The sequence below is a fragment of the Panthera tigris genome, chromosome D2 (assembly GCF_018350195.1).
Source record: "Panthera tigris isolate Pti1 chromosome D2, P.tigris_Pti1_mat1.1, whole genome shotgun sequence".
Classification (NCBI taxonomy): Eukaryota; Metazoa; Chordata; class Mammalia; order Carnivora; family Felidae; genus Panthera; species Panthera tigris.
Window position 1 is genome coordinate 29,433,512 of NC_056670.1, and position 12,596 is coordinate 29,446,107.

A 12,596-nucleotide genomic window follows, 5' to 3' on the forward strand; every position below is an offset into this window, starting at 1 on the left:
ACAGAGCCTGACGTGGGGCTCAAATTCACAGACCGCGAGATCATGACCTGAGCCGAAGCTGGATGCTTAACTGACTGAGCCACCACGCGCCCCTACAGATTTTATTTTTTAAGTTATCTCTATACCCAGGATGGGGCTTGAACTCACAACCTGGAGTTTAAGTGTCACATGCTCTACTAACTGAGCCAGCCAGGTACCCCTCCCAACATTTTGTCATGAAAATTTTCAAACACTGAAAAGTCAAAACAATTTTACAGTGAGCGCCCATATGCTCATATTATAAATTTATTTATTTATTTATTTATTTATTTATTTATTTATTTATTTATTTATTTATTTTTATTTGAGAGAGTGTGCAAGAGGGGCAGAGGGAGAGAGAGAATCTTAAGCATGCTCCAAAGCTCAGTGCAGAGTCTGATGCAGGGCTTAATCCCACTACCCTGGGATCATGACCTGAGCCGAAATCAAGAGTCAGATGTTCAGCCAACTGAAACACCCAGTTTCAGTAGGCACCCCTACAAAGTTTCTGAGGCAAAATTCACAAAATTAACTGTATAACATGTATATATTCATAATGTTGTGCAACCATAGCTTTTGTCTACTTCCAAAACACATCATCACCCCAAAAGGAAACCCAATAATCATTAAGCAGTTGCTCCCCATCATCCCCTTTGCATAGCCTCTGGCATCACCAATCTGCTTTCTGTCCCTATGGACTTACCTATTCTTGATGCTTCATATAAATGTAGTCATACAGTACATGACCTTTTTGTGTTGGGCTTCTTTCAGTTAGCATATTTTTGGGTTTCATATGATATTTGCAATTTTTAAAGATGAGATTTACATATTAAAAAGCCAGAATTTTAAGTATATTTGTTTAGTTTTGACAAATTCATAAATGTATATAACCTAACCTCCTAACCACATGTAGAAATATTACCATCATCCCAGAAATTTCCCTCATGGCCCTGCTCAGTGAAGTCCCCCATCCAGGGACAGCCACTGTTCTGATTTTTTCTACATAGATTAGTTATGCCTATTCTAGAACTTGATATAAATGGAATCCTACTATGTGTGTTCTCTTTCTGTAAAACTTCATTTACCTAATGTGTTTTGAGATTAATCCCTATTGTTGCATGTATCAGTAGTTGATTCTTTTCTCTTTTAGTTTTTAGTTCCTTTTAATTACTGAGTAGTATTACATTGTATAAATATACTAGTTTATATATCCCTTCACCTATTGGTGGCCGTTTGTATATTGTTTTCAAATGGGGTTCAGAAGAATTGTCGTTTTATTGTCTCCCAGAAAGGCCAATTCTTGAACAGATTAGGAAAAAAATATACAAGGGAAGTCATTTTCACTAATTTTAATGAAACAGATAATTGGTATTTTCTTTCCTCAAAGCATTTGGCCATCCAGTGCCATTGGTCTCAGAGGCCAGCAGTTATTGGAGATGTCCTTCAAGTCTACAGTGGGTCTGAAGGGAGGGCTATTATTTTCTGTGAGACCAAAAAGAATGTAACTGAAATGGCCATGAATCCACACATAAAACAGGTAAGTCTTTTCTGATGCTTCTCTAATTGAGATTATAGGGATGACTCACTGAAGAAAAATATTGTCCTTTGTGGACCAGGTTTGACAGTATTTTTAGAGTCAAATCTAATTCAGAAGGAAGTTATAGCCAACCTTTCATGATCTTTTAAGTCAGGATAGAATTCTACCCATTTTCATGAGAAGGTTTTTCAAGACTTTGCATAAATTGATCTTGAAAATATAAAGATTGAAACAAAATGAATTCCTGTGGGTAAGAGTGGGTAATAGTTGAAAGTTGTGTTATAAAATGAATTACAAATGTTTATTGAATGAATGGATCAACTGCAGCAATTAACCTTATTTCATCCAAATGCCCACTCACTTCCTGCTCCTGAATTCTTTTTATGCAAACCCTGGATAACATATTATTACATATTATAAATTTTTGGGTATGTGTCTCTAAAAGAAAAGAATTTTTTTAAACCTATACTAATGTTACCACATCTAAAAAATTAATAGTAATTAATATTTTCAAATGTCAATTTGTGCTCAAATTGTGAATTGTCTCATGATTGCTTTTTTTCTTTTATAGTTTTTGTTTAAAAACATTTTTTTAAATGTTTGTTTAGTTTTGAGAGAGAGAGAGAGAGAGAGAGAGTACATGAGCAGGTGAGAGCCAGAGAGAGAGGGAGACACAGAATCTGGAGCAGGCTCCAGACTCTGAGCTGTTCCCACAGAGCCCCACGTGGGGCTCAAACTCCTAAACTGTGAGATCATGACTTGAGCTGAAGTTGGATGCTCAACCAACTGAGCCACCTAGGGGCCCCTATAGTTTTTGTTTTTATAGTTTTCTTTTGTGGATTCAAATAAGATTCGTAAATTGTGTGATTTTATTATATCTCTTTCTTTTTTTACTTTTTTTAATGTTTATTTTTGAGAGAGAGAGCATGAGTGGGGAGGGGCAGAGAGCGAGGGGGGACAGAGGATCTGAAGCTGGCTCTGTGCTGACAGCAGAGAGCCTGATGTGGGGTTTGAACTCAGGAACCGTGAGATCATGACCTGAGCTGAAGTTAGTCGCTTATCCAGCTGAGCCACCCAGGAACCCCTCAATATATCTCTTTAATGTATGGATTCCTTTCTCATCTGTTTTTTCTTGTAGCTTTTTTTCTCGTGTATTTTTTTTATTTTTTGAGAGCACAAGAGAGGCAGAGGGAGAGAGAGAATCTTAAGAATGTGGGGCTCAGTCTCACGAATGTGAGATCATGACTTGAGCCAAGATTTAGAGTTGAACGCTCAACCAACTAAGCCACTCAGGTGCCTCATCTTTTTTGTTATTTAAAAAACCCAAGTTTCCATCATCTAGAGTATTGCTTCCCTGTGAAGTCATTTAACATGTTCCTCTGTCGTCTTCTGTATTTCCTGGAAATTCAGGTTTGTTTGTTTATTTAGGGCAAAACTATGTTATAAGAGTATATAATGCATAGTTCTTTCTCTTTAAAAACTCATAAAAAAGTTTTTAAACTTAAAAAAAACTCATAAAAAACTCTTTAGTTTTTATGTCAGTGTCTCTCCAGTCATTTTTGTTGTCTGAGAGTGGCATAGTAGATTCTTGAAGAAGGGCTTATGGAAATAATATTACCTGTTGATAATAGATTGTTTGTGATTTGTAATGATACCTGAAAATCATTTGGCTGGGTATTAAAATACTTGGTTCATATTTCCTTTCCTTCAGTATCTTAAATATGTTTTTGCCCTTGTTTTTGGAGTAAATCATATCCCACTTTCTGAGCTCTGGCTGTCTTTTCCCTAACTTTATTTTATTTTTATTTTATTTATTTATTTATTTATTTATTTATTTATTTATTTATTCCAATATATGAAATTTATTGTCAAATTGGTTTCCATACAACACCCAGTGCTCATCCCAAAAGGTGCCCTCCTCAATACCCATCCCCCACCCTCCCCTCCCCCCACCCCCATCAACCCTCAGTTCGTTCTCAGTTTTCACACGACCCTTCTTCTCCCCCCCCATCCAGGGCCCCCAGGGCTGACCGGCCCCGGCCCCGCCCTCACTTCTGAGCACACCTTCCCCTAACTTTTTTTAAAAGTTATTTACTTTGAGAGGGTGGGGGGAGGAGGGGCAGAGAATAAGAAAGAGAGAATCCCAAGCAGGCTCTGTACTGTCTGTGTAGAGCCTGACACAGGGCTCAAACCCACGAACTGTGAGATCATGACCTGAGCCCTGAAATCAGGAGTTGGACGCTTCAACTGAACCACTCAGGCGCCCCTTCCCTCATTTTTATGCGGATCTTCTATTCCTTTGCTTCTGTAATCCCTGGTATCCTCAGTTTGGATCCTAGGTCCAACACTTTCTCCTCAGTGTGGAGCTCTTCCTGGCAAGGAAACATTGGCTTATTAGTTTTGAAAGTTCACATAGGGTCCAGGCTGCTCCAGCCTTTTCCAGATCTTACCTCTGGATTCTTAGAATCCTCTGGAATCACCATTGAGTGTACAAAAACTCTGCCACGTTCAGCTGCTGTTCTCAAATTGGTCCGTTAGGCTTTGCAGGGAGTATCTGTTCTTAGGACCAGCAAATCTCCCCACCTCATACATACACACACATCTGTCCCTACCTGCTCATGTTTTGGAAATCATGAAAATACTTTCACTTAGTTTTGTCATAGATGTCTGTGGATTTTTAATTTTGTTATACAGTTGCTCTATTTGTTTTTATGGGAGAACGAGAGATTCAAAGACTATTCTGTCAACATCTTCCTCAGTATCATTTTAACTAATTGTGTAACTTTAGCTTTGTATACGGTATACACAGATGCCAAATGGTGAAAGTGATTGAGGGTGGTTGATTTACCTTTCCTGTTACTGCCTTAGAACACCTAGCAGCAGCAGTGTTGCAGCCGCTCTTGTTCTGTCTCCTAGGGAGGAACTGCCTTGCTGCAGAAGCTGGGTAAGAATTCCCCCGCTTACTGGACGATAATCAGCTTCTGTGGCTGAGAGCAATGCAGTTTCTGCTCTGCTGGTTTACTGTTTAGGTCAAAAATAGTAGCATATCATTATAGGTGATACAGGATTTTAGGGACTGTTGAGGGAACTTCAGTGGTTATTTTCTTTATTTTTAACTATTTTTTTCCTTAAGGTCAGATTTTACCAAGAAAAATGCTTTCTTAATTCTAAACAAACCTACACACACACATGCGTGCATGCATATGCGCACACACACACAAACTTTTGGAAAATAATTTACTCAGATGTTAGAGACCTGGAAACCATCACTGTGTGTTGTTTTTTTTTTTAATTATTTTATCACTACACCAACATGGGGCTCCAACTCAAAACCTCAAGATCAAGAGTCGTATGCTCACCAACTGAACCAGCCAGGTACCCCCATCATTGGCATTATTAATGTATTATGTCCCTCCTTAGGACTAATTATCAAGAAAAAAATCAATGTTGTATCAAATTTTTTTAAAGGGAATTTGAAGAGTGCCTGGGTGGCTCAGTTGGTTGAGCATCTGACTTTGGCTCGGGTCAGGATCTCGCAGTTTGTGAGTTCGAGCCCTGCATCAGGGCTCTGTGCTGACAGCTCAGAGCATGGAGCCTGTTTTGGATTCTGTGTCTCCCTCTCTCTGCCCCTTCCCTGTTCATGCTCTGTCTCTCTCTCTCTCTCTCAAAAATGAATAAACGTTAAAAAAATTTTTTTTGAAAAAAATAAAGGGAATTTGAAAATTTCACTATGAAAAACTGTCCCAACTGTTTAACATATGTTTGCTTTTGACTTCTTTTTAAAGTGTTTATTTATTCTTGGGAGAGAGAGAGCGTCTGGGGAATGTCAGAGAGGGAGGAATGTCAGAGAGGAATCCGAAGCAGGCTCCAGGCTCTGAGCTGTCAGCACAAAGCCCAACATGGGACTCGAACTTGTGAACTGCGAGATCATGACCTGAGCCAAAGTCGGATGCTTAACTGACTGAGCCACCCAGGCGCCCCAGCCACAAAGTATTTTTAGATTCTATCTTCCATGGCTGAAAATGGTCCATTTCTTTCTTACTACTGTTGCAGAAAATTAAAATCTGGGAGTCAAGAATAATGCTTCTTTCCTTTGTACCTCATTTCTCCTTTCTTCACCAGGTCCCCCCAGTTTCATCTGACAGTAGTTCTTGAATTCATTTATGGCTTAGCCCCCTACTTACCTTTCCAACTTCATCTTATTATACTTTCCTGTCATTTCTGTACACTCTTCCATATCTGCCATGTTTCCTCACACCACAGGGCTCTTGAACTTGTAATCTTCCTTGCCTAGCAACTCCTACTTATCTTTCAGATAAAAGTCTAGAGCACCACTCTCAGGGAATTCTTCCTTGCTCCAAACTAGGTCAGATTGTCCTTTTTTTTTTTTTTTAACAGATAAACGGTTTTTATATTCCTCCTCCTTTTTTATTCCTCCTCCTCCGCCTCCTCTGCCTCTGCCGCCTCCTCCTCCTCCTCCTCCTCCTCCTCCTCCTCCTCCTCCTCATCTTCTTCCACCTTTTCCCGGCAACTTTAGCAGGACTCTTTGTGCTATCAAACTTTCCTTGGGACTTATAGTCAGCGACATCCTTCTTCTCTACTTCTCCTTCAGTTTTGCTGCCTTATTGTTGTAAGGCTACTTTTCACTGTCACTTAAGTTATTCCCCATTTCACCCAGCTTCTTTGCCGTGTCTCCAATGGAGATACCAGGGTTTGTAGATTTGATCTTGGGGCAGAATTCTGAACAGAACAGGAAGAATCCAGACGGCCTTTAGGGGCATTAGGGTCCTTCTTCTTGCCTCCCTTAGCTGGTCCATAATTCTTCATTTTCCAATAATAGTGCATTTCATCTGCCTTTGCCATTTCATCAACTTTAGACTTTTCTTTCCCAGACGTTATCTTCCACCTCTCAGAGCACTTCTTGGAAAATTCTGCAAAATTGACAGGGACCTCTGGGTTTTTCTTCTTAGGTTCCTCTCTGCATGTCTGCACAAAGAAGGCATAAGCAGACATCTTGCTCTTTGGTTTCTTGTGATCACCTTTAGCCATCCTGACTTTACAACATTTATCTTGCTGATTGACAGGCTCCCCATCAAACAGTGGCCATGTGAGGGCAGAGACCTCTGTTCTCTTCTCTGCTGTTTCCCCAGTATAGGATTGCCCTCCTATAAATGCTCTTTGCCTCTTATACCTGTGCATCGATTACGGTTGTTGGCTAAATTTGTGTGTCTCATAATTTGATTAACTTCCATCTCCCCTACCAGAGTATAAAGACCATGAGGACAGAGGCAGTCTTATTTTTGTTTGCAATTTTATCCCTGGTGTCTGACATTTCGTAGGTTATAAAGTATTAGTTGAATGCATAGAGGGTGATTGGCACTGCCTTGGTGAGGCCATTGATACATCTTTTGAATTCTACAACAGCCTGCTACCTAGGTCTCTAGTTTTTGTCTTTCTGTTTTGCCATTTTGTAATACATTCTATACATTATAATTAGAGTGTTCCTTCTATAATGCAAATATGTTCATGATAATCTGAATATGTTCATGATAATCCTGTTTACAATCATTCAGTTGTTTCATATTGTTCTCAGGATGTAATTCATATTCCTTTCCAGCCTCATCTCTCATCATTTTTCCCTTTACACACTATGCTTTATCAATACTCAAATATTGTAGATCCTCAAGACACCCTGTTCATGTATGAAGTTTTTTTTGCCCAAAACTCCCTAGCCTCCTGCTCTCCTTCTACCTGACTACTGGTTCCTTATTATCTGTCAGGTCTCAGCTTCAGTGCTGCCTTACCCTTAAACAAAATTAAGTTAGGCTTCCCTTGTAAGTATTCCTATAGCAGCCTGCACCCGGTCATAGTATATATCATCATACTGTATTGAAAATGCCTGTCAGCTTGTCTATCCCAGGGCTGTTGCTTCGTGATTGTTCCAGAATCTGGTGCACACCAAGTATGTGAATTCATTCATGAATGCTTAAGACTTGGTTACTAAGGTTTAGATGTGGACTGTTACGAATTTTTTAATTTTAATAGTGGCTAGAATTCTAGGAAATATGTTTATAATAGTAGGAAAATTATTTTCAGTACAAATGAAAGGTAATATATAAATCGCATAAAGAAGGCTCAACTTCACTAAATACTATAGAAATGTAAATTAAAACATTGGGAAATCATTTTTGCCTAAATGATTAGATTTACAAAGATGGTAATGATTCACAATACACAGGGTAGGCAGGTTATGATGAAGTAAAGACTCATAAAGGTTGAAGAGTAAATGGGCACAACCTCTTTTTATAATACACTTTTACAATAGCTATTAAAGTGTTAAATGTTTATAATTTTAAATATTATTTATTTTTAGTGGGGTGATGGGGAGAGGGGTAGAAGGAAAGAGGGAGAGATTCTTAAGCAGCCTCCATGCTCAGCATGGAACCTGATGCAGGGCTTAGTCCCATGACCCTGGGATCATGACCTGAGCTGAAATTGAGTCAGACATGCAACCGACTGAGCCACTCAGGTACACCAAATGTTTATAATTTTTGACCCCAAAATTCAACTTCTAGATATGATTCCTACTGAAATACACATATACTGAGTGGTCCAGAGGTATAAGTACAAAGTACTTATAGTATAGTATAGTACTTGTAGTATTATGAAAGATGAAAACTTGGATATGACCCAAACATCAGTAGGATATTGCTAAAATATATGACACTGCATCCATATGAAGAAATCATATCCAGTTTTTAAAAATTAAGTAGAGTTATATCTATAGATGTAGAAAAATGGCTAAGGTAGTAAATTTATAAAACATTTCATTGTTTTGAAACAATACATATATGTATAGAGTATGATCCCATTTTTATGAGTAAATATATAATATTATAGTATATGCCGTTATGTGTGGGTTGTGTGTCTTGTATGTTTTTTTAAAACAATATCTGGAGGAATATTCACCAAATGGTTAGTCGATTATTATGAGGCTGATATTAAGGGAAGCTTTTACATTTTATATTAAATATTTAGTTTCTCTAATATTTGGTCTTTTTGAACAATAAGCATGCATCATGTAATTACCAGAAAATAAGATTGGGGCACCTGGCTGGCTCAGTCAGTGGAGCATCTGATTCTTGATCTTGGGGTTGTGAGTTCAAGCCCTACACTGGGTGTAGAGATTATTTAAAAAAAAAATTTTTTTTTTAAAGTAACAAAAAAAGAGTACAGACTGTGTGGTGTTATGGTGCTATCAATTGCAAGTGTGAGTTGTACACTTACTTTTTCTCTTTTGTCAAATAGAATGCCCAGTGTTTACATGGGGACATAGCACAGTCACAAAGAGAAATTACCCTGAAGGGCTTCAGAGAAGGTAGTTTTAAAGTTTTGGTGGCAACCAATGTGGCTGCCCGTGGTTTGGACATACCTGAGGTGGACCTGGTGATTCAAAGTTCTCCTCCCCAGGTAAGAAATGAGATTTTATTTAGGGAATAGAAGAACAACTGTATAAATTGCCATTTTACTTATTTACAAGATGTTGCCTGGGATATGCAAAATATGTTATCTGTTCTTCCTCTTAGCCATTTTTTTATTAATGCAGTGTTAAATTAGTCAGAATCTGATGCCTTAGCAAATGATTAACTTTCCTTTTTGGATCTAAAGCGTGGAATCATGCAAAGGAATTATAAAAAGTTGTCATATGAAGAGCCCTGGGATTAGGTGGATTAAAAAAAATCCTATTTCTTTTATCCAAAAATTCAGCATAAAAGTTCTTTGGAATGTTGAAAGAGCAAGAAGATTGAAATAATATATTTATTGGTGGTAGTAGTTTTGTTATTAGCATTATTTTTTGAATGTTGGAATGACTGTGTTTACTTGCCAGATTTTTTTAAGAAGTATTAAAAAATGCCTCTTTTATTTTTAGGATGTTGAGTCCTATATTCATCGTTCTGGACGCACAGGTAGAGCTGGCCGGACAGGGATTTGCATATGTTTTTATCAACCAAGAGAAAGAGGTCAACTACGATATGTGGAACAAAAAGCAGTAAGTAGAGTTAAATTATTTCAGGCTTATTATCTAAACGGTGCCTTAGAGCTCTTTTTATATTTGTTCTCACAAATAGATCCTTATAACTATTTTCTCAGTTTAAGCTGCATTTGGATGTGAAGCATGTGGAGAGCTAAATTTATATGAGCTGCAAGACTTTGTTTTGATACAGCTTTTATTGTGAAGACAGAAGAGCTGACTTTCTCATTTTTCCCTTGAATTTCTCCCTTGATTCTAAAATCAGAAGCACATTGTGATTTCAGTATCTCATAGTCCAGCATTGTGAAGGGGTGACTGTGACATAGTCTTGGTGTATTTATAAGATTATATTGAATAATAGTACAACGGCCAGTTTCTATAAGAAATTATGTACATTTTTTTGTGGCCTGTATTGTTTTGTGGCATTTTACATTTTTTCCTATTTTTATGATGTGTGTTTTTTGTTTTTCTTTCTTTCTTTTTTTTTTTTTTTTTTACATTTATTTATTTTTGAGAGACAGAGCACCAGTGGGGGAGGGGCAGAGAGAAAATGAGACACAGAATCCGAAGCAGTCTCCAGGCTCCGAGCTGTCAGCACAGAGCCCGACATGGGACTCGAACTCACAAACTGTGAGATCGTGACCTGAACCCAAGTGGGATGCTTAACAGACTGAGCCACCCAGGCGCCCCTTTGATGTGTGTTTTTTAAACACTATTTCATCTACTTTGTAAAATGAGATAGGGTAATAAGAAAAAAAAGTTGATAGACATAAACAGCATCTTTTTTCCTCTTTTAGAATCAGCTTTATTTTGTAAGTGAAATTTCATGATTGTAACTAAGGGCAATTAAATTTTTTTTCTCTTTCTAGAATTTGTAATTGATGATTTATTAGAAAAAAAGCAGGTCTTTTGATCTACTGGGGCTTGGAAATCTTTAAGTCCAAGAAATGGAAATTCAACAAACTATATTAATTTAGGAATTAATTGTAAAGACTTCCATTTTTCTTTAATGTAATTCTTTCATTTTCAGGGAATTACTTTTAAACGTGTAGGTGTTCCTTCTACAATGGATTTAGTTAAATCTAAAAGCATGGATGCCATCAGGTATGCTTTCTGACCTTGCTGAATAAGTTTTTCTTTTGTATTAGGCTATTCATCTTTAAGCTCTCCTAGTTCAAATATCAGAAAACTTAATCACCAGTTTTACCAGCAGACTTTTAGTTATATTAAAATACGAAAACGTTGCTCTTTCTTTTCCCATTCATTCTCTTATCTTTAATTTTTTACATTTGTCTTGACCAAGAAAATGTACTATTTTTAAACCATAGGTCTCTGGCTTCCGTTTCTTATGCTGCTGTTGATTTTTTCCGACCATCAGCTCAGAGATTGATTGAAGAGAAAGGGGCAGTTGATGCATTGGCTGCAGCATTAGCCCACATCTCTGGTGCATCAAGTTTTGAACCACGATCTTTGATCACCTCTGATAAGGTAGAAATCTATGAGAAAATTATGTGATTGAGAAAAGATTAAAATTGAACCATAGATAATTCATCTATCTGGAGAGAAAACCATGAGACCTTTATTTTGCTAGTACTGTGTTAATTGAAACTTACATACCAGAATCTATTCTTTATTTTGTAAGTTGCCATGGAACCATGTAAATCAAAGCATAGACGCTATGCAGTTCACACAGTACCACGCAAAGGAAGGATTGCCTGTATATGTGGAGGGGTGTGTGCATGGTGTGACACTACTGATCTAGTCCCCTGCTAGATCAGTGTCAGATGTCAAAACAAATCACATCAGAGCTATTGGTTGCAAGTAGTTAAAAGGTACTCACCATGGTATAAGTGAGGAGAGTCCCTGGATGACCGGACCCATCCGTAAGAGAGCACTCTGATGTCTGGGTGGAGAGAGAAAGATTGAGAGAAGGAGTTGGTGGGAGAGGGGAACAAAAAGAGCAGGGCAGATAAAGTTACTTGGGACTATTTGGTGGTGTAGGATAAATGAGTACATCTAGTGTGTCTGAGGCTTTCCATCTGGCAAGTGTTAATGGTTTAGCCAAATGTCATTTTGCTGGGAGTGACTTCATGTGTCCATCTCCCCCCACCAGCACACTGTGTATTTCTAAAAAACATCGGGATTTGGGGCACCTGAGTGGCTCAGTCGGTTGAGTGTCTGACTCTTGATCTAGGCTCAAGTCATGATATCACAGTTCATAAGTTGGAGCCCCACAGTTTGTTAGTTCAAGCCCCACATAGCACCCTGCACTGACAGCATGGAGCCTACTTGGGATTCTCTCTCTCCCTCTCTGTCTGCCTTTCCCCTGCTCACTTGCTCTTGTTCTCTCTAAATAAATGAACATTTTTAAAAAACCATCTGGATCCAATTCAAGTTCATATGTTACATTTGGTGTTAATGTTTCTCTTTTAATCTGGAACTATTTTCCCATCATTTTTATTTTTATTTTTTTAAAGAGTATAGATTAGTTGTCTAGATCAGAGTCTAAAACTTCTCACCTGGATTTTTCTGGTTTTCTCTTTTTCATACATCATGTAACTTTTGTCTTTATTCAGCTTTTCCTGTAAACTGGAAGTAACGTCAAAGCATGATTTTATATTCAGGTTAGATAGTTTTGGCCAAAGCACCCTGTGGGTGATATTATATATATATGTATTATATATTATATTGTGTATAGTATATATATGTATTTTAAACTACATTACATCAGGAGGCATATGATGTCAGATTGTTCCAGTACTAAAATTGCTTAGTTTGATCACTTGTTTACAGTGGAAACTGCCATGTATTCCCTTTGTGAAGGTATCTTACTCTCTGTAGTTGGGGTTTTGTTTTTTGTGTGTGTGTTTTGTTTTGTTTTTTATTTGAGAGAGACAGAGAGAGTGTGAGTTGGGAAGGGGCAAAGAGAGAGAGTCCCAAGCAGGCTCCAGTGTCAGCACAGAGCCTGATGCAGGGATCGAACTCACAAAACTGAGATCATGACCTGAG

The 12,596-nt window shown here is 37.9% G+C and overlaps 1 protein-coding gene and 1 pseudogene across 3 annotated transcripts in view; one reads left to right on the forward strand and one right to left on the reverse strand.

Moving 5' to 3' along the window:
• The window catches only part of DDX50 (DExD-box helicase 50), a 32,362-nt gene that overhangs the window by 13,007 nt on the left and 6,759 nt on the right, over window positions 1-12,596 (forward strand). For all 3 annotated transcript variants that reach the window (XM_007095751.3, XM_007095752.2, XM_042960857.1), the window contains 5 exons: window positions 1,406-1,555; window positions 8,864-9,025; window positions 9,486-9,605; window positions 10,618-10,691; window positions 10,916-11,075. In XM_007095751.3, coding sequence (XP_007095813.1) covers window positions 1,406-1,555; window positions 8,864-9,025; window positions 9,486-9,605; window positions 10,618-10,691; window positions 10,916-11,075 — 666 coding nt within the window. The remainder of the gene's footprint in view (window positions 1-1,405; window positions 1,556-8,863; window positions 9,026-9,485; window positions 9,606-10,617; window positions 10,692-10,915; window positions 11,076-12,596) is intronic.
• LOC107180934 lies at window positions 5,984-6,604 on the reverse strand (annotated as a pseudogene).